The sequence below is a fragment of the Microcebus murinus genome, chromosome 1 (genome assembly GCF_040939455.1).
Source record: "Microcebus murinus isolate Inina chromosome 1, M.murinus_Inina_mat1.0, whole genome shotgun sequence".
Taxonomy (NCBI): Eukaryota; Metazoa; Chordata; class Mammalia; order Primates; family Cheirogaleidae; genus Microcebus; species Microcebus murinus.
Window position 1 is genome coordinate 10,367,734 of NC_134104.1, and position 27,334 is coordinate 10,395,067.

Genomic DNA, 27,334 nt, shown 5'->3' on the forward strand with positions numbered 1-27,334 from the left:
AACTTAGGAAAATATCAAAATTCATTTTGTTGGATTTTGATATGTCAAGGTCAAACTGTAGACTGCATTCTTGAACAGCCACATTCAATGGACTGTAATCTCAAATTACCCAAAAGTTAAAAAAGATGGAAGGAGTAGCAGAAATATTTCTTGTTTGTTAGGGTTGCTGAACATGTCCCATATACCTGACCTCATAATAAAGCAGGGTCAGCGAACCAAGGCCCTGGGCCAAATCTGGCTCGCTGCCTGTTCTGGCAAACAAAGTGTTATTAGAATACAGCCAACTCATACAAGTGCACAGTGCCTACAGCTGCTGTCATGCCAACGGTAGATCTGTAATTACAACAGAAACCGTGTGGCCCCAAATCCTGGCCAACCCTGCTCTACATTGTTATGGGGTTGAGGAAGCTGGCAGGGCCTCTATCCACTCACCCTAAAATGCACCACAAATAAAACCAGTCTGAGCCACTGGCTGAAGTACACGGGGTGAATCCCCACAGACGGGCCACCAGGTAGACACACGGGGCACCACGTAACAAGCACCATCAGCCTGGCTGTTCAACTTGCCACAGGGCGCAGAACTGCTTCTACAAATTCACCCTTCCATCTACCAAGCTCCTAATCTCCTTCCTTTATCAACCCAGGCTGCCAACTTCAACTCTCCTCATTTGATGAAATCTATAGATCTATTCAAATAAAATTCTTAAGCTTGGGGGGCGGGAGTGCCAAGTTCTGCTCAATCCAGCACAATGTTCAATTTGTAAAAGCATATGGTTTACCAGCAGCAAATGATCTTGCTGCCGTAATTCTCGCTTACAAGGTCTTTGAAATATTTAATTCCAATTATTCTAAGATTAGTTGTGCATACTTCTTACAGGCTTCTCCCATCCCATCTGAAAGCAGCTCCCAAGACCTTCCCCTAACTTATCAAATATGTCAATAATAAAACACAATTTTGGTGGGGTTCAGATTGGTGTGGCTGAAAAAACATTCATTTGAAAAAAATACAAAAGAACAATGAATGAATGTGAATGGAAACTAGGAAAATAAGATTCCAGTCCCGGCTCATTCACTAATGAGTTATACAACTCTGGATATGTTACAATGTATCAATTTTACACGTGTGCCTCAGTCTCCTCATCTGCTAAATTAGTGGTTCTTAATTTTTGTTTCTATAAGCTCCACATAAACACTGATATTGCAATTCTCAACATCTCCTGGAGGCATACAAAGTTACATATGAAAGTCTCTCTCTCTTTTTATGCCCTGATTCTGACATCACTACCCAAAAGTGCCACCACAACTCAGGTACTCCTAACATGGCTCTCGTTTACCTCTAACAGCACTTATGGCAATCTGCAAGTATTCTTTCACTAACTAGAATGTAAGCTTCAGGAGGGCAAGGACCCTTGTCTGTCTTGTACACAGCTGTATTCCCAAAGTCTAAAACAGTCCATATCACAGAACAAATGATGATGCTGAACAAAGAGCCGTTCAATGAATTAATGTATCAACTGTACCTTCCTCAGAGGGTCTCTTGCTGATTTACTCCTATCTTTTCTCAAGGAACCCTGAAGTTTCCTCCTATCTCTAATAAAATTTATTTATTTATTTTGTTAGTGACAGGGTCTTGCTCTGCTGCCCAGGCTAGAGTCCAGTGGCATAATCATAGCTCACTGCAGCCTTAAACTCCTGGGTTCAAATGATCGTCCTGCCTCCACCTCTGGAGAGCTAGGACTACAGGCACATGCCAATGCACCCAGCTAATAAGCATTTTTTATTTTTTATAGAGTCAGGGTCTACATTACCCTGGCTGGTCTCAAGCTCCTGGGCTCAAGCGATCCTCCCACCTTGGTTTCCCAAAGTGCATGAACCACTATACCCAGCCTCTAATGTAACCTAAAGCCACTTTTTGTATATGACAAACCTCACTGCCAAGGTATTGACTGTAATACTGAAGCAAAATTGCAATATTAGTGTATTATTATTTATTTCACGCGGTATCAAAATGTTAATACCAACATTGTATTTTAAAAAGATCCAGAATTCATCTAGCAGTGAAAGTAAACACTAAATATTCCATTTCATGCATTTCAAAAACATCAAGTTCAAATACACATACAAATATAAATGTTAAAATTACATTGTTCTAATTATTTGCTCATAAGGTAAGATAAAGTACTAGCCCCCCAAATGAACTAAACAGTATAGTACTTTGAAAAAGAAAATTAATCCTAGAAAAAACTAAAATTTTCGATATTATTATTGTTATTAATTATTAAAACAAACAGTGTTTAGCCTATAAAAGACAACTTAGGGAAAACCCAGCAGCTAACTTCAAATATTTGCAGGGCTATTATGCAGGAGATGAATTTGTTTTATTTTGACTGGACCCCAAGGGTAGACTAGAATCAAAGGGTAAAAATTACAGAAAAACAGAGCTTTAATCTGTAAACAAGAACATATTTCTGAAAAATACAGTTGTATAAAAATGAGACAGGCTGCCTTCCCATCGCTTAAGTACAGGAACAGATACTGGATGGCACTTCAACATTTGCACTGGGCAGGAGGCAGACCTGCACAACTTCTACAGCCCCTGCTGAGACTACAGCCAACACCATCCTGGTACTATCCACCATGCTGAAGGCCACTCTGAAGTGAAACTGGCTCTTCTGAAAACTGCAAGTGCCTGGTGGTGAAGAACATGGTAAAAGCGAATGCTGCTGCCTGGACTTACACAAAAACTCCAGCTGCTCTGCTCACTGCTGCTTTCACAATGATGCCCTCAAAGGGTCCCTGGAGAGCTCAAGGGTCCTCAGACCACATCTTGAAAACCACAGTTCTAGAGATTCTAATGGGGAAATTTCTATAATAAGAGATGAGAGCAAAAAGGCAGGAAGAACAAGAGGAAGAAGGGCATCTCTCCACTTGCCCCCAGAATAAATTTCCCATGCAGTAAGGCTATTTAAGCTAAGAATTCATGGGAGTAGCATAAACACTATTGGTCAATGACCAAGTTTAATCTAATGAAGCCTACTTCTATCTCAGAAGAGAAACTCAACAAAACTATCTTGCAAATTAGACTCTGAGGCAAAGAAGACAGCTTTAAGCCAGTTGCCTTGGGATGCACTCAGCTAGCACTGCCACACTGTCCCGGTCCACCAGGGAACCATCCACACACACAGTCCACAACATGCTACTGGCATGTAGCATCGACCTGCACCTTGCCCCCCCCCCCCACGGTACAGTCATGCAACCCCCAACTGCAGGCAGGACTCGGGGAAGGTACAGCCAGGACAGAAAACTATCAAAACCTGTGAAAATGGAAATGTAAAAAGCCTTTCTCATTCTTTGCTGAGTCTTAATTCCAAGGCTTATTTTCCTTTTAAAAAATGTTCATGAAATTTGAATTTTCAAATACAGAGATTATCCCTGGAAACTCTGCATTGAGATTCTCACAGCAATGTGAGAAGAACGTGTGTGAGCACGGACCTTTCCACAGTAGAGGATTCAAGGGAAGTGGAGACGTTCTGTAACCTGCAGATCTTGGAAGGAGAAGGTGGGCAACAATCCACCTCGAAATGTGCCGAGGGTCAGCCCTGCCTACCGAAAGCTGCAGAATCAACCCCGAAACTGGTTCCACAGCAACCATTTGATCAAATACTTTCGATTCGAGTGAACTCCTTTTGCCCCATTAACTTGTTGAATCACGACGAGTTGTAGTCCTCTAGGTAATGAAAGAATAAAAATTATCAAGCATGGAACACTAAGAAACATAAAGATACATGAATACATACATGTCCAAACATGAGTATTTACCTGGATGGACCTTAACTTGAAGTGACTAGGAAAGTTAACTTATAAAGGCTTTTTAAACATCAAAGATAGAAAACACTTCTGAACACTTAACTGCTCTATTTTGCCTATGAATCACATTTAATGGGCCATCTATAACAAATATGAAGTAGCTACCAAACTAATATTTAACAGGCAGTTTTTAACAGACTTTAAAAAATAGGGGAAGCCAGGTGTTATGGCACTCACCCGTTGTCCCAGCTACCTGGGAGGCTGAGGCACAAGGATAGCAAGCCTAGGAGTTTGAGGCTGCAGTGAGCTATGATGGCGCCACTGCACTCCAGCCTGGCAACAAAGTGAGACCTTGTCTCAAAAAAAAAAAAAAAAAGTAGGGGAGCTGGAGGAGAAGGAAGAGACAAGAACCAATATACAGTTGACCCATAAACACGGGTTTGAACTGCATGGGTCCACTTACATGCAGATTTTATTCAATAAACAAACTGGAAAATTTTTTGAAAATTTGCAACCATCTGAAAAATCTTGCTTTTTCTCTAGCTTACTTTATTGTAAGAATACAACAGTATATAATACATATTACATGCAAAGTATGTGTTAATTGATTGTTATCAATAAGGCTTCCAGTCAACAGTAGGCTATTTGACTCCTGAACAATGTAGAGATTAGGGGTGCCAATTCTCTGTCCAGCAAAAAATGTGCACATAACTTTTAACTCTCCAAAAACTTAACTACCTATACCTGCATCTCACCCTAGCTATTTCAATTCGATTAACCTGTGGATTCAAAAATCCTAGACACCAAGATTTTTTTTTAAAGTTCTCCAGGTGCCAAAAAAGGTGAGAGCCACACTCTAGTGGGAAGTTAGCTGGCTTCTCATCATCCCAAAATGAATGATTCTGGCTTAACTGCAGTTGTAAGGAATTTTAAGCAATGATCTTCTCCAATCCTAATTTAGGGAACATAGAAATTCCACTCTTTCACTAGTGTCCTCCCTGAATGTGAAATGGAGAAATGACAATCCCAATGGATGGTTATTTGTTGTAAATACTACTTCATCAGATGGAAACAATGCAAAAATTCAAGTACTCATGTTTGCTACTGTGAGGACATTCTGAAGCCCATGATCCCCTTGCTGCAAGGTTTCCATTTCTATCCTCCCCATCCCCCTCAGATGCACTCACAGATGAATAAAAGATGGGAAACAGGAAGATTGCCAAGAGTCCTGGTTACTATGGCAGCAAGTAAATGAAATGCCAAAGCATGTGACACAGATGGCAAAAGCAGGAGAATCAGGTAGACTTCACGGAGCTACCTGTCTCACTGACTGCTCTCCCTCATGCACAGTTCAGTGCCGCAGGGAGGAGGGCAGACAACACTGGAATGACAAGACCAGGGGTGGGAAGACTCAACAAAGCATTTAGACAGTAGAGACAAAAGGTTGGTAAGAAAACTCTATGTAGGTCCTGTGCCTAAACACGGGCAAGGTTCAGCAAAAATATCAGTTAGTTGATAGAGTTAAGGAAAAGTTTTTAAAATTATGCCCTGATAGACTGACAAACATGGGCTTTGGCAAGAGACACATTTGCGTGTACTTTGCTGAACAACATACCAAAAGCGTGTCCATCAACTAGGGAGGAAGGCACACTAATGGACTGCTCAACCCTGAGGAGCAGGAAGGGTATAAAAACACAAAAGAATTACAGAAATACATCCACCAAGAGTCAGTTACTTTCTTAGATTTCACGTGTGAGTGGTATCTGTCCTTCTATGCCTGGCTTATTTCACTTAACATGTTCTCTAGGTTTCCATGTTGTCAACAAATGACAGGAGTTTGTTCTTTTTAAGGCTGAACAGTATTCTATTGTGTACAGACACCACATTTTCTTTATCCATTCATCCACTGATGGACACTTAGGCTGACTGCATATCTCAGCTATTGTGACTAGTGCTGCGTACACTGATTTCATTCCTTTTGTACAGGACACCAGCGGTGGGACTGCTGGATCATATGGTAGTTCTATTTCTATTATTTTGAGGAACCTCCGTACTGTTTTCCATAATGGCTGCACTAATTTACATTCCCACCAGCAGTGCATAAGGGTTCCTTTTTCTCCACATCCTTGCTAACGCCTATCTTTTGTCTTTTTGAGAACAGCCATCCTAACAGGTATGAGAGGATACCTCAGTGTGCTTTTGATTTGCATTTCCCTGAATTACGTTAAGTGAAACAAGCCAGGCAAAGGAAGACAAACAGCACATGATCTCACTCATATGTGCAATTTCAAACAGTTGATCTCACAGACGTAGAGAGCAGAAGGGCGGTCTCCAGAGGCTTAGGTGGCTATGGTGGAGTGGGGCTGGCAGGTGTCAGTCAAAGGATATATAGTTAGCATGAATGTTTTTTCAAATGTCCACATTGGCATCTATTGTTTTTGGACTTTTTAATCAAAGCCACTCTAACTGGGGGAAAAAATGTCCAGAATAGGCAAATACATAGAGACAGAAAGTAGGTGAGTGACTGCCTGGGCTGCATGGTGGGGAGAAATGGGGAGTGACTACAAATGGTTATGGACCTTCTTTTTTGGGTGAGAGAAATGTTCTAAAATTGATTGTGGGGATGGCTGCACAACTCTGAACAAACTAAAAACTACTGGATTACACACTTTAAATGGGTGAATTTTATATATAAATTATATCTCAGTAAAGCTGTCTTAAAAAAAAAAGATGCAGCAACTTCCTAGCAGCGTACCTTTCCTCTGTAACCCACATATGTCTCTCATTCCACATACATCTTGCAAGTGTGTGATTGTTTAGGAGTCTCCTTCCCCAAATTAACCTCTTCAAGGTTGCCTCTTACTCCTCTTTACTAGATGCTTGGAGATGCGAAGAACCTAGCATGTAGTACACGTTCAATAAATGCTTGATGAATGTATAAATCAAAAAATAAATGGAAAGTTGAGGGATCTAAGTTGCTAACTGTACTTAATACAACTAGAAAGGAGAGATTAAACTGAGTCATAAAACTTAAGAAAAAAAAATAAGATCTTCACTGCAAAGTGGAAAGCAGCAACATGTTTTTTGAAAGGCAGAGATGCATAATTAAGCTAATATAAATCCTGTTAGTCAAAAACAGAGATGCAGAGTAAAGGAAACAGGGATAAACAAGATGAAAGACAGAAACAAAAATCAAGGTAGAGACAGAAATCCTTGATGGTGCCTCCAAACTTCTAAAAATTCTTGGGACAAAACAAAAACTGGGATGGATGCTCAATCCCTAGTGTGTACAGGGAATATTACAGCAACAACAAAATCCACACTCGGAAAAGCTGATAAACTTCTGGAAACTGAGTCAGAAAGCTGATGTAAACAGGACTTTACCAGGGTCTGCATTAAGAAGTGACGGTGAGATTTAAGATTAGAACTGGAAGGGGAGCAGAAACAAGAAGGAATGGCAGTCCTTATTTTGTTGTATTTCTCTGTCATTACTATATTAGTCCAACATTAGCAGTGTCTACCCTGGAGGACTGAATTCAACTTGGAGGCCACATACAAAAAAGGACCTCAAATGCCTCAAAGTTACCCAGAAAAAAACAAAAGATGAACATGGTAAAGGGTCTGAAACCCATGTCCTGTGTTACCCACCCCTGACCATAGAGAAAGTTAAACCTGATTCTGAGACTTAATACATTTATCTTCAATATTTACTTTCAAATAAAGAAAACACTTGAGAGGCAGAACTTGGGAGTAAAAGCCAGAGACAGATTTGGGGTCAATAAGAAATTTGCTTAAAATGGTAACTTTCTGAAAACAGAAAGAGCATTCTTGGGGGTGGGGGGACTGATAATGTTCTATTTTTTATGGGTGGTGGTTACATCTCACCATTCGTAAAATCTGTATTTGCCAGTTTGCCTACTTGCTAAAATTTACTTGCAACCCCCAAATCAACATTCCCAGCAAGTTCGCAGTCATTTGTAGACAGGCACACATGTAGAGTGGTGGAAAATCTGAGTCGCCTATTGAGCATGTCCCCAGCTGAGGTAGAACAAGGCAACACTGGGCCTTTTTGTTTCAGCTCTCATGCTATAAACAAGTGTCCTTTCTGCAGTCTACTTAGTGCCATGTTTTTCGCATTTGTGTGCTTTCTGGTGGCGATTTCACCATTTAAAATGGCTCCTAAGTGTAGTGATGAAGTGCTGTGTTCCTAAGCACAAGGCCATGATGTGCCTTAGGGAGAAAATGCGTGTTAGATGAGCTTCACTCAGGCACCAGTTTTACTGCTGTTGGTCTTGAGCTCATTGTTAACGAATCAACAACATGTAGTAAATATGGCATGTTTAAACAGAAACACATAGAAAACAAAGTTATATATTGATCAGTTGACAAAACTGACCTGACCAGAGGCTCAAAGGAAAACTGACAATTTGGCCAAGGAGCAATGACTCAGTATTCACTAATTCGGTGTTCCGGGTGAATTTATGAACCTACCTACCGTGAATAACAATAATCAACTGTACTCACTACACTGAACATCTGTGTTGTTGGATGGACTGAGTATTTAAATATCATAATAAAAATGCTTTGATGGGCCAGGCACAGTGGTTCATGCCTATAATCCTAGCACTTTGGGAGGCTGAGGCAAGAGGATCACTTGAGCCCAGGAGTTTGGGGTTGCAGTGAGCTATGATGACACCACTGCACTCTAGCATGGGCGACAGAGCAGGACACTTTCTGGGAGGGGGTGAGGAGGGAGCAAACTTTGATGGGTGGGATTTGTGCATTGTACAAAAGAAATCAACTATACAGCTTCTAAGGCCTCTTAGAATGTGAATAATCTTCATAGTTTTGCACTTAGAAATAGAATTTTAAGACTCCAACCATGCTCCAGGTAGTCAACATGTTCTTTCAAGGGAAGGGCAGAAATGAGCAAAAGCTTCTGAAATTTCAACCATCAAGGCTAAATGAAGAGTGGACACCGGAACTTCCAGGCAAGGTAAAAGATGCAACACAAACATTTAATTGTGCACTCTCCTGAAAACCTACTAGAACTACTGTAAAGAGATTTTTTTCAGCTGAGGTATAGCTGACAAATAAAAACTGCATATATTCAAGGTGTACAACATGATGCTTTGATAAATGTATATATTGTGCTGGGTTTTTTTTTTTTTTTCCAGGTATAACCCTGCAAGAATGTGGGATATAGAAAAGAAGGAACAGCAATAAAATCTTGGAAGAAAGGAAGTAGACGGAGAAAAGCAACAATGGGAAAATCAAGAACTGATCATATCAACAGTCACCTCTGAAAATCGTGGTGAAGTGAGACTAAGATAAAAACTCAGGTGGTCGAAAGTTTAAGGAGAGAATCTAGGGATCCCTAGATGCATAAATATGAATTTGGAGGCTGTTCTCTGGAGTAGAAAAAACAGAAGTCTCTGGATTGCAGGACACATGCATAGCTGTGGGGTATTGCACCAAAAAGAGATTAAGAAAAAAATACAGACCAAATGCTGGGAACCCTGCACTTTCCCCATTTGGCTATCAGAATGATGACGTGAGAACTTTTACCCTTCAGTTAAAGAACTTTCTTTGGGGAACTTGACCTGTTTTAAAGATACTACAGGACTTTCAGACAAACAGCCAGGCTGTGTAGACTCAGCCGTGATGCCGGCACTCTCCATCCACACGTTCAGCTCATTTTTTTGTCCACCTCAGTAAATATAAGCAGACAACCAAGGATCAGCACACATCAGAGAAAAGCCTTTAAAATGAGAAAACACAAACAGAAAAAACTATCTTGGAACATACAATAATGCAGGAGAAGGTGACTACGGTATCTTCAGAGATCAGAAGATAGAGCATTCATGAGACCAGAACAAGCAGCCATAAAAAAGAAAGATTCAGGGAACAAAAGAGCTCTTAAAATCAAAAACCTGGCAGAAACTTTTGAAAAATTATCTTTCAATAGTTTAGAAACACCCCTAGAAAGAGCAAAAAGAGATGAAAAAAGAGAAGACATACAAAACTAAGTGTACCATTCCAGGAGACCCAAGAGCTTCACAAAAGGTGTTCCACATGGGAGAGAGCGGAGGACAGTTATGAGATGCCAAACCGAAAGAGCCCACTGCAGGCCAGCTACAGTGAAAGAAAAGGCACGTTAACTGTAAAATTTCAGAACAGTGACTAGAAGCTAGAAAATACAGTCTTACGCTTCCAAACTTCTCAAGGAAAGTGATTTCCAACCTAGAATTCTATATTCAGTCAAATTTTCAAGCAAACATGAGGTAAAATAAAGACTTTTGACGTGAAAAAAAAATTTTTTATATCACAAGGCAGTTGTAGGATTGGGAAAAATGAGTAGTGTCAATATTATCAGCAGATTTCTCACTGTTGGAGAAGGGAGATACGAACACAGAATGGGGTAACGCTGGGTTAGAACTGGAGGCATCTGTAGATGCTTAACAATGGAAACACATTCTAAGAAATGCATCATTGGGTGACTGTGTTGCCGTGTCATCATAATGTATACTTACACAAACCTAGTTGGCATAGCCTACTGGACACCTAGGCCATGTGGGATAGCCTGTTGCTCCTAAGCTACAAACCTGTACAGGTACAGATGTCACTGTACCGAACACTATAGGCAACTATATAACACATTGGTATTTGTGTACCTAAACATATCCAAACATAGAAAAGGTACAGTAAAAGATACACCAATGGTATAAGGTATATCCAAACATAGAAAAGGTACAATAAAAATATGGTATAAAACATATACCTGCTGTAAAGGACACTTCCCATAAATGGAGCCTACAGCAGACAGCAACTGCTCTGGGTGAGTCGGTGAATGAATGGGATAGCCTAGGACATTACCATGCACTTTTGTAAGACTGGCAGCACAGAAGGTTTGTTGACACCAGCACCACCACAAACTCATAATTAAGTATCGCGCTACACACTACAATGTCGCTAGGCGATAGGGATTTTTCAGCTCCGTTATGATCTTATGGATGCACCGTCACACATGCAGGCCATTGTTGATCGAAACAGCGCTGTGTGGTACATGACTGCGTACGAATTTTCTAGCTCTCTACACTGAAGGGCCCAGAAGTCAGGACACCCCTGTAGGAATGCACACACTCAGACCAATGCCCAGACTGGGGCAGAGAAAGGATAAACTGAGCCCGGAACACCTTGTGTTGGAAAGTAAGAAGTGCTCAAAAATTGACAGGAACATGTCACAAAAGGACAAAGAACTGCCCTGAGAGGGGTTCCGCCAGCTACATCTGCAAACAATTGAGCAAAACAACGACTGTAATGGATTATACCCTACAGAAGAGAATAATCCATGAGTTTGTACAAATAAATGGGAAAAGGGGAAGCTCTTGAGTTCAGTATGCTCCCTTCAAAAGAACTTAGAAAATCAGCCATCATAGCAGTAACTGAAACAAGAATTATGCATGGATGCTAAAACTAGGGATTCAAGTTTGGTGGGAAATAGGTTATTTATATCTCCCCACAAATAATCTCTATCTCCCCACAAATTACTTATTGCCAAAGGGAAAAATAGTAACTTGGCAGTGGAAAAACCTGGTAGACACAACCTTGACCAAGTTTTCAAAGTTAATGTCAACAATAATGGGACAACATATCATTTGCCTCCTCATATGAAGCTTTGAGGACACTACCATCGCTTATGCTATATTCCCGATGAAAATGCATAGTCTGAATCTCATCATGAGGAAACAAACACAAATTGGGGAAGGACATTCACAAAATGGCCTGTATTATGTGAAAAGGGTCAATACCACGAAAAACAGCCAGCCAAGGAATCGCTACAGATTAAAAGAGATGAGACATAAAAGCTAAATGCAATGAACTAGCTTTGGAAAGTTTGAAAAATAATAATAAAGCTTATAAACACATTACTGGAATCAGAAACATTTGAGTATCTCTGGATTAAAAATCACTTAACTTTTCAGCGTTTGATAATTATGAGTGACTGTCCTTAAGAAAAAAAACCCAAAATGCTTAGGAGGTAAAGGGGAATTATGTCCACAAATGGTTCAGAAAAAATGTATATGATTGGTCAGAAAAAATGTGTGCTGGAAAGAACAAATGTGGCAACAGGTTAACTATCAGTCAATCTGGATGAATATGAGAATTCCTAAATTCTTCACTCTATTCTTACAACTTTCCTGTAATCTGAAATTATTTCAGAATTAGAAGTGAAAAAACCAAGAATATTTTAATTCACTCAGTATTTTATATATACTCAGCAGGGTAAATGCTCTGGACACCATTCATGAGCCAAGAGAAAAGAAACTGAGGTAAAACCTCTTCAACTCTAACACACAGAACACTATATAAATTTTGGGGGGTAGACATGTGTTCATACTGAATATACTCAGTCACAGAAATATAAATTTTTCATTTTATTCAAAGTTGGTACAGAATTGCTAACATTTCCATAAAATAATTACTATACTTCAGTTACAGGACAAAATACCACAGAAAGGAATATACTTTGCAAGAAATGCAGTTCATCTTAAGTTTCCAAATACTTTTGAAGGCTAATGCAGCAGCTGGCAAAATAACACACAGTACACAAAGAACAGTGTATTTTACAGAGTCAGTAATGAAAACTGACAGCTCTTTAGCAGATATGCTTCATTTTTTTCATTTTAAACAATAACACTTTTAAAAACACATTAAACCAAGATCATACATGTCTACAATTTTAAAAATCAGATTGTACACAGTAGGTTAGAACAGTCAAGTTAGAACTGTCATGAATGATTAACAATGTTAAATCTACAATTTCAATCATATTCCTTTCGATACGGAAGTAACCTGGTTTTACACCAAATTCTACTTTCTGCTTCCATCTAAAACATTGTACAATGAGATGGATCCAATTAGTCACATCTTAAAAAAACTGTGCACAAAGAGGAGTAAATTGAAATCAGTTTACAATTCAAAAAACTCACCAATAACAAAATTAATGTTTATCAACTTCATCTATAATCACATTTGGTCTACAATGCTTAAGGGACTAAAATGATACAGGTACACAATACACACCCCCAGTGCACTGACTGGTCTCTTACAGAAAATCTGAACAAAGTGTAACAGGCAGGACACTGGGAAAAACATTTTTCTATGTAGACATCTTTAAAAATGCATTAATACTTATATATCAAAATTACTAGATAAAAGCAGCAGTATTCTGCTGACATTTGGCTTAAAAATGAATGAATGAATGAAGCAATTTCACAGGATATTATTAGAAAAGGAATTGGTTTTCTTCTTGAAGAAGACTACTAACTTTTGCACAGCAACTATTTTTGATATCCATCTTATCAAAAAGAAAAAAAAGCACTGAGAAGCATAATACAGTTCATATGTGATTGCCAACATAGGTCTGGACAACAGAAAATGGGATGTCCACACAAAGAATGGGTAAATCCCTGCTCTATTTCGGAACTCTGCTGGCAATCTATAAACTGAAGCAATACGGTGGGGGAAGCAGGGAACAGATTCCATATCATTATCTGACACTAACGTAATATGTCATTATTAAAAAAAATAAAGCTTTTGCATTTCAACAACCCCACAGAAAAGTCCATGAGCAAAAGACTTGATCTGTTTGCCACTCAAGAGTTAGAGATCTCACAGTGAAATTAGAAAATTCTAATTATACATATTTACATTGCTAGGACTACTTTTCACCTAGGCTAATTAAAGCGTTTTCCATGGAATTATAAATGAAAGATATTTCTGCCAAATACCTTAAGAATGCAATCTTTCTTAAAGTTCTTACAAACTATTTTAAATTTAAAAACATTTAAAGGTACAGAATACATAATATATGGGATTAACAGGTTATAACTACTCTGCATTATCACATACTGCTAAGCCAAGGATGTTCCTCAAACTTCTCCTTTTTCCTGCATTTCTGGCACTCCTCTTTCCCCTCATTCTCCCAAGGCTGAGGTTTCACATTCTCAAATAATGTAGGTATACACCTGGCTAGCTTTTTGTTGAAGGAATTTCTCCCTCAAAATGTTCAGGTTAACTCTTCTAAAATATATCACATTAGTTTACACCAGCTATAAGCTCTGTTCTAGACATTTTAGAGTTGACAAAGTCTTTCCCTAAAAAGATAAGTATACAAAATAGAAAAGAATAGGAACAAAGGTAGTCACTTCTCTTCCATTCTATGAATTCTATCTTTCGATATATGGGCAAAATTTAAGACAAAGATATTTTATTCATGCTTGTAGCAGTGACTCCTCAGAGGAAGTGAGGGGTAGGGTAAGTGCCATGCCAACTGGAAGAAAAAACACATTATTCTCTTCTTTTGCATGTACATTCACAGATTTCATCTCATCTAGTCTTGAAGAGGGTAATGGGACAAGTAAAAGAATCCTTTAGACTCCTAGTGCCATTGTGAAAAGCAAGGTAGTTCATTTGGCAAATCTGTTTCAGAATGAGTTTGATGCTCAGAATATTTGGACCAAATTCTCCTCTATTATAATGAAGCAGTCAAGCAAACAGGGACAAAAAAGGTAACTTCATTTCTCACATACAAACCTACACAAAAATTAATGACAAGTGGCATTAATATTTGCCCTATTAAACTATGAATTTCTCCAAGTTTTGGGGGCATTGCTGATAAGAGGTAACATTTCCTAAAGATTTAAGATTTTAAAAAAACAACTCCAATGACTCTACAGCTTACAGCAAAAGTGTGTCACCTGTTCCACTCATCAAAAACCAAGGCATCTATCTCTGTGTCTTTAGTTCCAGATTGTGGGAAAGAGCCCACAGACCCCATTTTAGCTAGTAACCCCCAAATACAATTGCAGCATTAACATTTGTATTCTCTCCCTCTGCCAAATTATTACTTTGAACATTTAGGACCCAAAACTTAGATACCATATTGTCTTGGGCTTTCAAAACTGTATCCTCATAACAACTCTGAGACAAACACCTTGCTGGGCTTTATGGCTGGCACTTGTGGAATACTGACACTACTAACTAGTTTTGTGCTTTCTATGTGTGGATACATACATGTGTGAACACAATTTTGTGCTTTCTATGGACTTTAGCTTTTTCTCTGTCAAGGAATATAAACTGTTGTCACTCATCTGTTCTCAGATATATCTACCAAACCTACAGTGGAAAAACAACAAAATTAAAATAATATCACAGAATATAAGTAAAATTTTTATTATGCATATACAAGAAACAAAGACAAATAAATAACATTTAGGCTGCAACATAGAGCTACCTGGTTTCACTGAACCTAAATAAAGGCCACATATAAAGGATGTAAATATACTGTTTTTGTTTTTTTTTCACTTCCTTCACTAGTTGTAACAAAAATTAAGAAGAGAAATAACAATTAAGAAAGGGAAAGGTGCAAACTAGCAGAGTCAATACTGGCAACCAGAAGGCACTAATTCAAATGTATAAATTTCAAAAGCTGGTTATAGTATGGAATACCATATATATTGGCCTTTGTCAATTTAGAATTTCAATAATAGCAATAAGCCTAGTTTCAGTTTCCATTTATTACAACAAAAATGTGAGTTATCAACGAACATTCCACTTACAGAAGTCTAGGCTACACTGATAACTTTAAAAATTATCTAGACTAGCTTGTCCAAAAGCAATAAAAAAAAGTAAACACTCTAACACTCCTTTATCCAGCAGCACTAGAGAACAGAGTGAATTTACCAAGATAAATTAGGTTGTGGATCTCTACTGTCAACTTGTTAAAAAATTTATTGTTAAAAAAAATCACTGTAATATGTATTTCCCTTATTGCAGAGTTCACTGAACGTAAACCATCTTGAAGAAAGAGGGGAGGGCTTCACTATTATGAGCAATAATTACAGTACAGTGCTTTTCCTAGGACAGCAAAACCACTGCTCCTATACTAAGAAGAATCTGAGACCACTGTGCTTTTATATCTTGACATGCTCTCCAGCTGTTGTTTACTTTATTCTGGCATCCCTTGTTTCAAACATGCTGTGAATTCAGGTAACCAAATTTAAGAGTGGTTACACAAGGTAACGTAATTGGTTTAAGTCAACAGCCTCAGATTATATATGGTACTCCTCTAAAAAGTAAAGTGCATGAGAGTAGTAATGATACAGATACAGTAAATCCTATTTTTCAGTAAAAGACTATATGCCAATGGTTACAGGTGTTGGTTACCAAATAAATGGGGTGCTCACTCCAAAATAAAAAACTAAATCTTACCTTTTACGAAGGAATTAAAATGGAAACATAAACACAAATTACATCAATTCTCACAACATTCCTTTAAAGGTGAATCAGTAGTTTAAAGCCTTATTTCCAGCACTGGACAGAGAGAAGTTTAAATAAAAATATTTATATGACTAAGTGAATAATGGTGTGGGACTCAGCATGGGCAAGGCCTATTAATTACTTTGAACCTCAGCTAAATCTTCTCCCAGGAGTCAAAAAAGCTGAACAGCCAGAGTATTCCAGCAGAGGGGAGAGTTAGATAAAAACATTCCAAATTAAGAGAAGTGACTTTAAATGGAGGAAAAGGGATTTGCAGTCCTGAGTTAAGTCAACCAAGTCTAGTAATCAAAGATTACTTCTTATGCAATCCAGTTTCATACCTACTACTAGTATGAAAGGGTTTAAGGGTTTCTCTATATGCCAACTAGTTCCAAATTTTTACCTTTACTTACTACAGGAACAAGTCCTTTTGGCTTCAAAACAAACTCCATTGCCTCTCTGCACTCTGACACCATCATTCCAAAGGGACTAGTATGAATTTTCACTATTGCTTTCTCCATCGTGCCTGAAAACACAGTTCTGAGAATAAGATACTGATGAACTATTAGTGCTTTTAATATTAGTCAACATAAAGTCTGATAAAAGCATCCTCGAGAATTAACATTTTAAACTAAAAGAAATTTAGTGTTTTAAACCGTATTTAAGGAATCATTATTTAGATCTAAGTCCTCAATCTGGGGCAAAATGGCAATCTTGGACACGATATGCCTAAAAGTGAACCCAGCTGACTAAAGATCAAAATGGGAATCTGGTAAGTGTTGAAAGAAGTGAAGAATTTAAAAAAAGGAAGGAATGTGAATTTAAAAAAAGGAGGGAATGTGAAGGAAGACAAAGAGAAAGACCACTCTCTCGGAATGGGAAGTGGGTATACACACAGAGAAATGTATCCCATTTGTAAAGTCTGCTCAGCCTGATATCAACATTGAAATGACTTAAGCAACCTAGCACCTGGCTATTAAGAATTTTATGGATACTAAACCCTAAAAGCATTTTTCTACTACATTACCATTATCAAATAGCCATTTTTAACCTCTAATGTGTTAAAAGATTTGTACTTTACAATACTTAACATCAAACCAGGGTTTAACAAACTGGATCTTATTCACTGATACCCTAATTTATAATGGGGGAGGCCTTTAAACTAGCTGAGAGCCAAGATGCTTCAAGTTCTAGAATCCAATTAGTATGATTCTACGTCTGTGGATTTTAAGCTAAGTTTGTCTTTTAACAACTTATTAATGTCTGCATGATCCAGGTTTATATCAGCATCTCAATTTTTCTGATTTCTTGGGAAATTTTTGCCCTGGCAGGTCACTGTAGTCACACAATTTAACAGGAATGGTCTTGTATACATCTTCTCTCAACCCAAACCTAGGGACTGGTGAGGTGTCACCACTGGATACCCATGTGGTTCCTTTCTAGTCATCACACCTCAGATGAAAATGAGATGGGAGTAAAGAGCAAGGGACTAATAAGCCTAACGCTGCCAAGTGGGAATAACGAAGGACCTAACCACCTAAAGCTAACAACACAGCCAGTTTGGTCTGGTGGTAAAGAGTAACCCCTAGACTACACTAAATGTGTTCAAAGAGAGGGAAGAGCCATGTACCCAGACAGAGAAAAAAGCCTTGGACTGCAAATATAGAAACTAAAAGACTAATTGCTCCAACAAGACTTTTAGCCCCTCGCTCAGCCTCAAGGTAGACAACTGGGTAACAACCCTCCCAACTCATGTCTTCAAATGTGCAGTTTCAGAGATGGGTCCCTGCTAATTTCTTGGGTATCATCCCTAACAGATATGGCTACGTGACCCTGGCCAGCCTCTCTGTGCAAAAAGACAATAGATCCTTTGAGCCACGTGAAAAGGAAGTCCTGGGAGATGAGAGCTATTGAATTTAGGCCAAAGGACACAGCACCACTGCTACTGCTTGATGCTTTCCTAATCTAAACACAAAAAGAGATAACCTCCCTGTGGAAAGAATAACTGGAAAAGAAGAGATTGACTCAACTGTTTACTCTCTTAGGTGGCAGGACAGAATATCTTAGATGATCAGGGAAATCAGAGGTCCCATAAAGAGCCACTAATTATTCTACGTATCAGTGTAATAAGCCCTTCTCAACAGATCTTCAGACTAAAATTGCCTGAGAAGACAAGAATCTAAGAACTGGGGGTACCATTAACAGCTGCTAAGACAGTATTTTCCTCTACTTTGAAGACCAATGACCTCACCTCATTTTGACCTTTAGCTACTATTTTATTCAATATCACTCTTAAGTTAATTCTGAACCTTAGCTTGAGCTAATATAAAAATATATGTGTTAATGTCTGGAGATCAATGCTATCATTTAGGACACATTTAGTCAATGTAAAAAGTATGAACATTCTGCTAGCTTAAAACAGTTCATGTATCATTCCAGGAACAATCATTCTAATGAAATAAAGACTGAAGTTTGGTCCCTAAAATGAAGTTGCAGTCTGCAATTCACATACTTACTCAAGCACATTATCTATTACTGGGAAGCAATAAAAAGGACAAGCTTCAGGGACTTCAGTCTAAATAAAGTGATGTTTACACTGGCAAGAATAAACAATTCTAATGAATATGCTAATAGTCATTCCTTATTTACAGACATTAGTACTCTAAACTTGACCTACTGCTATATACACACAAATAGACCCAAGATGATATATAATACTTCATGAATCTTACTAAGACAACAACAGAGAGAAGGTGGGGGGACCCTAATACTCTGAACTATTAGAACTCAATGTTAAATAAAGGGGGAAAAATCCACATAAACACCTCCTATTTATTTATGCTGTATATAGAAAAGATAGGAAGGCTGCCCAGCCAGTATGTCAATTCTCACTGCTGAATTAACCTGGCAATGTGTTCAGGGTCAAAGAAAATTTTAATTCCTACAATTTAATGCCAATCTGGAAAAACCAAGATCCCATTACTTTCTCAAATACCAAAAGGTTGTCTCAAAGGAAGAACCATTCCTTTGAGAAAAGAACAGAGCAAAACACGGACAAACCATTTGTCCGGACATTTCTGGACAAACCATGAGTACAGATTTGGAGACCTGGTTACTGTTCTTCCCAAATAGACTTTTTAACCTCAGACATGTCACAGCCTCCACTTCCATACAAGGACAGTCCCTATCTATTTGGCCCCCACATTATAACCTCAAGAATGAAATTGAGAAAAAAATTCTACAAGGCACTCTAAGCTCTTCAGAAATACATGCTTATTCACACATGAGTAACTTTTTCATCTACAGACTCAGTCCATCGGAAAGCCTCCTGAAGATGGGAAGACAATATGCTATCTGATAATTTCTAAAATCAACTTTGGACTAATCAAGCCCACCATAATGAAACTAGTTTGTAGACTACAAAAAATTTAAAGTCATCAGGACTGAGTTTTGATTCAAAATCTACAAAATTATCTATAAAATTAGTTTTCCCTAAAGGATACAAGCTTAATAAAATCATGCAATTAAAAAAGTTTCAAAGACTAAAGAAAGTAGATACACAATTTGCTTCCTTCATCTTCTATGGAGGACAAAGGACAATGTTGAGCACACAGGGACAAAGAAATACATAATCTGTAGAGCTTTTCTCTAACATCTTTTGTACCCTGTTCTCAAGAAGGGGAAATGGCCTGTGAAAAATAGATTCTTGCCCACAGACGCTGTAACTGGGTACCAAGCTGTGTCGAGATAGAGGGTCCTATAATTAAATAGTCCTGTAATACCCTCCACAAGACAAACAACTAATTCCAGGAGTTCTTGTTCATAGCACCTCTCAAACATGCTTATTCATCCTACAGAAAGACTATATTGACAATGTTCCAACAGCAAAGTGTGCACTGAATTCTATTACTGATGGCCAATTAGTACCGAAACATCTTCCTGCTCTAAGTCACTATAACAACAAAAATGTAGAGGCTGTGTACAGATGACCAGTCTTATTAAGAATGTAGTATGGCATCAGAATTAAATTTTGCCTGTAAAAACTCAACCTCAAAATCACGATCTAATGAAGCAGAGCAACCCAGCACACAAAGGCAATGTCAATTTTTCTCCAGGTTTCTGGACATATCTTCCAGCTGGATCCACTTGGGAAGGCATTAGACTAATAAAGAATTTTACTAAATAACAAGAACAAAGCTAGAAAATCAGGAGTATGATCTGCTCAGCAAAAGTTAATCAAACATTGCTTGGGAGTTGGTAATTCCCAAACCACATGAACAAACTTAATATGACTGACAAATACAGGGACCACCAGCAAGACCACTTTATCTTCTCCCTGTGATCAGGGAGACAGTACAATCACGTATCACTTCACAGACTTGGTGGGCATTTGAGTATAGTTCACTGAAACTTCAAAGCAGGAAAAAAGAAAAACAAATCAAAGTTTTTCCCCAATATTCCATATACTGGTGGTACAAAAATACCTACGGGATACATTCTTTCTTTTGGCAACCAGAATCCATAGATAGGCTCATGCTAACAAAATACACCTGGTGAACTAACTAACTTGTCCTGAAACAAGTATCAACACAAGCAGATCAGTTAAGTTTTTCAGTATATAACTGATTGTACAATGTCTAAGAATTCAGGTTTGTTTTTTTTTTTAATTGTAGTGGGAATTATAGAAACAAGAGAAAAAACTTAGAAATGAGCAAATCTTCTACTTCAGGATAAGGTCTGCCAAGACTTGGCAGTGCAGACAGCATACCTTATTCATGGTATCTTAACATATACTCTGCTCTAAGTGCTCTAATAAGAATAACTGGTCTCTCCTTACTTTGGTATGCAAAATTTTAAACCACATTTGCACAATTCAGTCTGTTAAGCTTTGTTTCGCTTAAGTTGAAGATAAATTTACTTTCATCCATCTCTGAGAAAATAAAGTCTTGCAAATAGATGATTTTCTGCTAAGTAAAATTTGGCTAAAACCTACAGCGTAAACAATGCCTGAGAGATCAACAGTTACATAATTTTTTTTCCAACGACCAGTATTTTCTTAGTGTCTCACCATATCCTTAAGTTCATAAGGAGAAATAAACAAACATGAAAATCCCAAGCGAACACACAGCAAAAAGTCCAATATTTAGTATTAGTTTGACTTGTGGAGTCTCTTCCAACATTTGTAAACAAACGGCCTCCTCCTCCATCAGGTCTCTGAGACTCCGCTTGCTCAGGCTCTTACTTTTAAAGCCACAAAACCAGTCTATGAACTTCCAATACCGGCCTACATTCTCCGTTTCCTTCTTTCTCTCTTTCTCACCCATGAGAGCTGCTTGCCCATTGGAGTAAGCATCTACCGGTGTTTCTGCCTCTGAATGACCTAAGGAAGCCACCGGGTTGCTCTCCTCTTTGCAGGTCACCAACAGATTAACATCTTCAGGTTGCAGGCCCTTAATGCTGTCTTCGGATTTCCCATTGGGAATGACGTGGTTGATGGCCTCACTGTTCTCACTGCATCTCAGAATGCTCTTCTCTTGCATTTTGTATGGTTCATCTTTTGGGGAACAGCTCTCCTTCACCACCAAGCTCTTCTTAGACCAAAAGGTGGTGGTACGAATCTGTTCCTTCGTGGGAGGTGGCGTGAGAAGGCTAACAATTACAGTAATGAGTCCTGTGACCCAAAACAGTGCTGTGGCCACATACATATAATGTATGTCTTTGATGAAGCCTGGTCTGTTATCAGGTTGGTCACACTCTGGGGCACGGTAGGCAAAGGCCAGTATCAAACGGACTGCTCCAAGAACAAAGCCAGCCATTCCACCATAGAAAGCCCCTTGTTCATTGCAGCGCTTCCAGAAAATTGCCAGAAGGAACAGGGCTGCCACTGGGGGTGTCAAGTAATCTGCTACCTCCTGAATGTAAAGGTACATCTGGCCGCCTTGCATCTCCACGATGATTGGCACCCATGCTATGCTGATCACCACCATAAAAGCCACAAATATCCTCCCCACAATCATTAGCTCACGGGAGCTTGCACTCTTGCGGATGAGTTTATACACATCAAGGGTGAATATGGTACTGGCACTGTTAAAGATAGAGTCCAAGTCACTCATCAGAGCTGCAATCATCACTGCCATCATTAAGCCCCGAAGGCCGACTGGAACCAGCTTCATCACCAGGCGTGGGTAAGCAATATTGGAGCACCCAGCTCTGCTTCCACACACTTGCATGCAGTGCTCTGGGTTGATGCAAGCTATATCATCAGCAAACAGTATCCTGGAAATCATTCCTGGGACAACTATGATAAACATTGGCAGAAGCTTCAAGAAGCCAGCCATAAGAGTAGAGCCTTTGGCATGAGCAATGTTTTTGGCCGCTAGGACCCTCTGCACGATGACTTGGTCAGCACACCAGTACCATACTGAGGCTGGAGTCTGCCCAAGAATGAATCCAGGCCAAGGAACATCTTCATCTGTTGGATCCCGCAGCATTTTCAGGGCTTCTTTCTTAGGGTGGACATTACAAGAATTTGTGTTGGAAAGGTTGTATGTCAATAAGATGGAAGTAACATTTGGTGAGGCCAACATGTACCTTCTCTTAACTTCCTCAAACCCACCAATCTCCATCATGCTAATAACCATAAGTGTAAGTGCCCCAACGATCATGAGCAGAGCCTGTAGAGTGTCTGTGTAGATCACTGCAACAAGGCCTCCGGTGACAGTCAGCAAAGCCGTCATGCCAATGAGCAGGATGACCGACACATAAAGATTCCAACCCAAAGACTCCTGGATAAAGAGGGCACCCGAATACAGATCCACTGAGAGCTTGGTGAAGATATAGAGAATCAGAGACAAGGCTGCAAAATAGACCTGAATCCTATGGCCACCAAATCGCTTGGACAAGTATTCAGGCATCGTGTATACCCCTGACCGGATGTAAATCGGGATGAAAACCCATCCCAGAAGTTGCAAAAGCAGTAAGGCATTGAATTCCCATGCGCCCACTGCAAATCCACTTGCAGCTCCAGATCCTGCCAGCCCAATGAAGTGCTCACTCCCAATATTGCTCACAAACAGAGAGGCACCAATTGCCACCCAGGTCATAGAGCGCCCCGCCAGGAAGTATCCGCTCACAGTGCTTCTATTAGATTTCCACATGGCAAAAAAACCAATGCACATGACCAGGATAAAATACAGGGCCACTATGGCAATGTCTGCTGTCTCCAGTACAGCCCTCATTCTGGTAACTTGTGAATAAAAGCGTCCAGTAACAGAAGTGTCCGACTTTTTATTTACTTTTTAGTAACCCCAGCCAAGTCTGTAAACCATACGTGAACCGGACTACACAGAGCAACAAAGCAGGTCAAAGTCTTTGTCCTTTGGTTTGCTGTCTTGATGGTGGTGGTTGTGATAAACTTTGAAGGAGACAGTTTAAATTTTCCGCTTCTTAACTGGGACTGAGAACTTAGCTCGTACTCTTAATCCACTCTCCACAAGACCATCAGCATTTACTCAGGTGCTGGAGGAGAAATTCTGAGTTGCAGCTAAGTCTAGTGAAGCCTACTGTACCAACCCTGCAAGGCAGCAAAGACAAAAGACAAAGATTGAATTAGAGGAGGGTCTCACCATGCGATGAGGAAACTTTCAGTCTAGCAAACACGGCGTAACAAGACATTCTTTATAAAAAGAAAAAAACTTTTACAGTACACTTCAGTTCCACAGCAAAGAACAATCTATACTATGGCAGCTAATACTTAAAGTGAGAATATTTATCATTTTGAACTAAGAACAAAAATTTATCAAGTTCATAACTCTAGTAGCTTAACTTCAGTGACTGTCTACCATGACATTGCCCTTTCTTGTCTCACTATGCTAGACTCAAGATTGGAACAGGCCATTAAGATCTTATATCACCGTAAAGAGGGGAAAACACTATTCATAATAAGGGTGTGAAAATGAAATTCAAATACTAAGAATCCCCCCAAGAGACTTTGGGGCTAACTTTATGGCCATTTTAGGGTCCTGGATGGAACAGACAGGTGATGTTTAATAGGTAGGTAGTATCATCTACCCCCAGAGACCAAGTAAGGCTCGGTCTGTGGAAATCCACTGTTGCAAAACTTGACTAAAGTCCTTCTGTAAATGTGTATAGCTATCATAGAGTGACCTAGAATCTGTGAGATGTCTCCTGCCCTACTGGGAAACGAGACATTCTGCACAAAAAACTAGGAACATACAACTTACAGAACAACTAAAATTTTATTATTTCTGCTAGTTTGAAGATATTGGAAGATTAAAAAAAAAACTTTTAAAAAGGTAATTTCCTTCTCTTCCTTTTCATCAGGCAGTATTTCTAAGTACCTCTGAGAGGATAAAGGCACTTACTCTAGGTTTGACTTCATTGAGTATTTTTTCCTTTTAATGCTTTTTTGGTGAAGGGTATTAAAAACAGGGAGGAGGGAAAAGGAGAAAAGTTTTCTGGAAGACTGAAAAATAATTTATCATGTCGTCTTCCAAACCACAACAAAACAACTGTCGACCATTATTAGCTAACAAATCATCTTCAGTAAATCAATCAGATATTTTTCAGTCCTGGATTAAGATAATCACTCTGTAAAACAGACATTTAAATTTACTTAAAAATCAAGTTTATTAATGTGATGGTTTTTCTCCTGGAAAGAAAATTCTGAATCTTCAATGTTAATTGAAATTATAGCTCACAGATCAATACAAAGAAGATTTTTATTCAACCTGACGCCTTCCACATGTTAACTTCTAAGTGATGTCTCCTTCTGCAATTAGGCAACCTCAGAGAGCAAAATGCCTTTCTGTACTTAAAGAAAAGTTGCTTTCCGATGAATCTAGGCATTTTCCTCTTAAAATCAGCAGTAAACTAAAGTCCTATAAATGATACTAAAGCCACCTCTTTTCAAAACTGTTCAAAATAGACCACGGTACTAACAACTTTAAAATGTCTTCCTCACTGGCAAGAAAAGGAGCCAGACATAAGGCCTAAAGACTAATGCCCTACCAAATGAGGTTGTTAGGTCTCCTTTATAAAGCTGCCTGGACAGAAATGTTCTCATCTCATCTTTAAGCCTTTTTTATGCTAAGAAAACTAATTAAAATCTTTCCTCCTAAAGATGTCAGTGATTGGCATAATTGTCAGACAAAAGCAAAAAACATACTAAAAGTTGAGATTTGTATCACTTCATATATGCCAAATCCTGAAGTTGGTCATATTTCTATGACCATGTTCCCCACCCCAAAAAACTTGGAGAAGGCAACCTCCAACTCTTGACCTCAAGCGATCCTCGTCTCAGCATTCCGAGTAGCTGGGACAACAGGCCCGAGCCACCACTCTGGCTTAGTGTTCTATTTTTAGTAGAGACAGGTCTCCCTCTTGCTCAGGCTGGTCTCTTCCTGGCCTCAAGCAATCCTCCCACCTTGGCCTCCCAAAGTGCTAGGATTACAGGCATGAGCTACTGCACCTGGCCAAAAAACTTAAGTTTCTTAAAAAAACACTTTGACATTATTTAGGAAGAATCACCTGAATTTTTAATAAAATCTAATCAGACTGACTAATAAACATTGGTTATTTAAAAAGGGCACCTTTAAGTGTTTCAGTATAAGGGAAAAGTCCTCAATGACAAAACTGCCATTTGGCAGTTCTGAAACCCTGCTTTCCACAGAGCACTCCCAGCCACCGACTTCCAAGCCATACTCATCCGTTTCAATCTCCATAGAGAAGCCTCCTGGCTCACTGGTCAGAAGGTATCACTCTTCTCAATGGTAGCAGCTTACCATGTTTCCCAAAGAAAAGAAAGAAAAACACCCAGGGTGTTTGTTTTTGTACAGGGGGAGGTGAGGTGGGTTATGTGTAGTAGTGGCTGCTGTAGCAGCTTATTTTTTCAGAGAACAAACAAAAATGCACAGAAACAACCACTTCCTTCCTTGATCACTAGGAAATACTGCTACTATCAATTAATTACATTGCTTCTCATTGTCAAATATGGCATGCAAGGCAGGTATCTAGCCATATTCTGCTCCCTGCTGAATGTTCAAACTGGTTGAAATTCCCATGCTGGGCTTAACCCCTAACTTCTCTAGAAGAGCCGGTAAACTAGAAAACATGTTCTGCCCACAGGAGAAGTAGCAGACAGTGGGCAAATGGCAGCTCACGGCTGAGTTCTCAACTCTTTCTGCCTAGGCCTCCTTAGCCCCTTCCAATGCCAATGCAGACAGTCCCCTTCTCACTGGATACTATACCAGTCTGTGGGTAGGTTTTTAGATTTTTCCAACTTAAACAAAATACATCCAGAGACCAGCACCTGGTAAAGACTGGAAAAGGAAAAACAAAATAAAACCAAAAATAGGTCAGTTTAGTTTGTAGAAAGATACAAAATACAATGCTGCTAAATTTCATACTCTAGTCATGAAGAGAGATTGTCACAGCCTTGAATTTCAGCCTTTCAGGAAATAAGTTATATATTCCTTAAAAAGGGTTCCAAATAAAATATACTTTGTAAGTTTTGTATGTTTCATCTTTCTTTTAAAGACATAAACATTTCAACAAAATAAAATGAATACTGCCTGGAGTTCATGTTTAGAAGAATACACATGAAAAAAAATCTTTTCTTCAGCTAACATGAAGTTTACCTTATATTTTTAAATTTATATATGCCCTTTTTTCATAGTTCACAATTCAAGAAAACCTCAAATGAGAAATGTGGGATAAGCAGTAAAACAGGTATAATTATGAAAAGTTATGTGGGTTGGTTCCTTGGTAACTTTTTAAAATTTTATTTCTATAATGATAGTAATATTTGTAGAATGTATAAAGAAATGGTCCCTTAGTGATGGACAAATTTAGACAAAACTTGAATACCAAAGGTGCTTTGAAACAGAGCAGATTCCTCCCCAAAAGAGAGTATTCTTCTCAGAAAGTAATGTTTTTACTGATAGTTTTGCAGAGAATTAGAATGCAATTTCGGTATTATTTCATGTATTTGGATGAATTAAATTACAAATGAAGAATTAATCCAAATAGAGAAGTATATATAAATATTTGCTGCATTTGATCAGTTGATAAAATAAGGTAAAATCAAATTTAAACCAGCTAATTAAACTCATTCAGGTTATATAAAACATATCAACCAAAATATAATTAGTTATAACGACCAAATCTCTCTTCTACTATCTAG

The 27,334-nt window shown here is 38.7% G+C and overlaps 2 protein-coding genes across 3 annotated transcripts in view; both read right to left on the minus strand.

The window, feature by feature from the left end:
* The window catches only part of MRPS6 (mitochondrial ribosomal protein S6), a 61,510-nt gene that overhangs the window by 16,239 nt on the left and 17,937 nt on the right, over positions 1–27,334 (minus strand). The window lies entirely within an intron of this gene.
* SLC5A3 (solute carrier family 5 member 3) overlaps positions 13,216–27,334 on the minus strand; it is a 32,615-nt gene continuing 18,496 nt past the window's right edge. For both annotated transcript variants that reach the window (XM_012747046.3, XM_012747042.2), the window contains exon 2: positions 13,216–23,704. In XM_012747046.3, the coding sequence (XP_012602500.1) occupies positions 21,213–23,369 (2,157 nt within the window). In that variant the 5' untranslated portion in view covers positions 23,370–23,704 and the 3' untranslated portion in view covers positions 13,216–21,212. The remainder of the gene's footprint in view (positions 23,705–27,334) is intronic.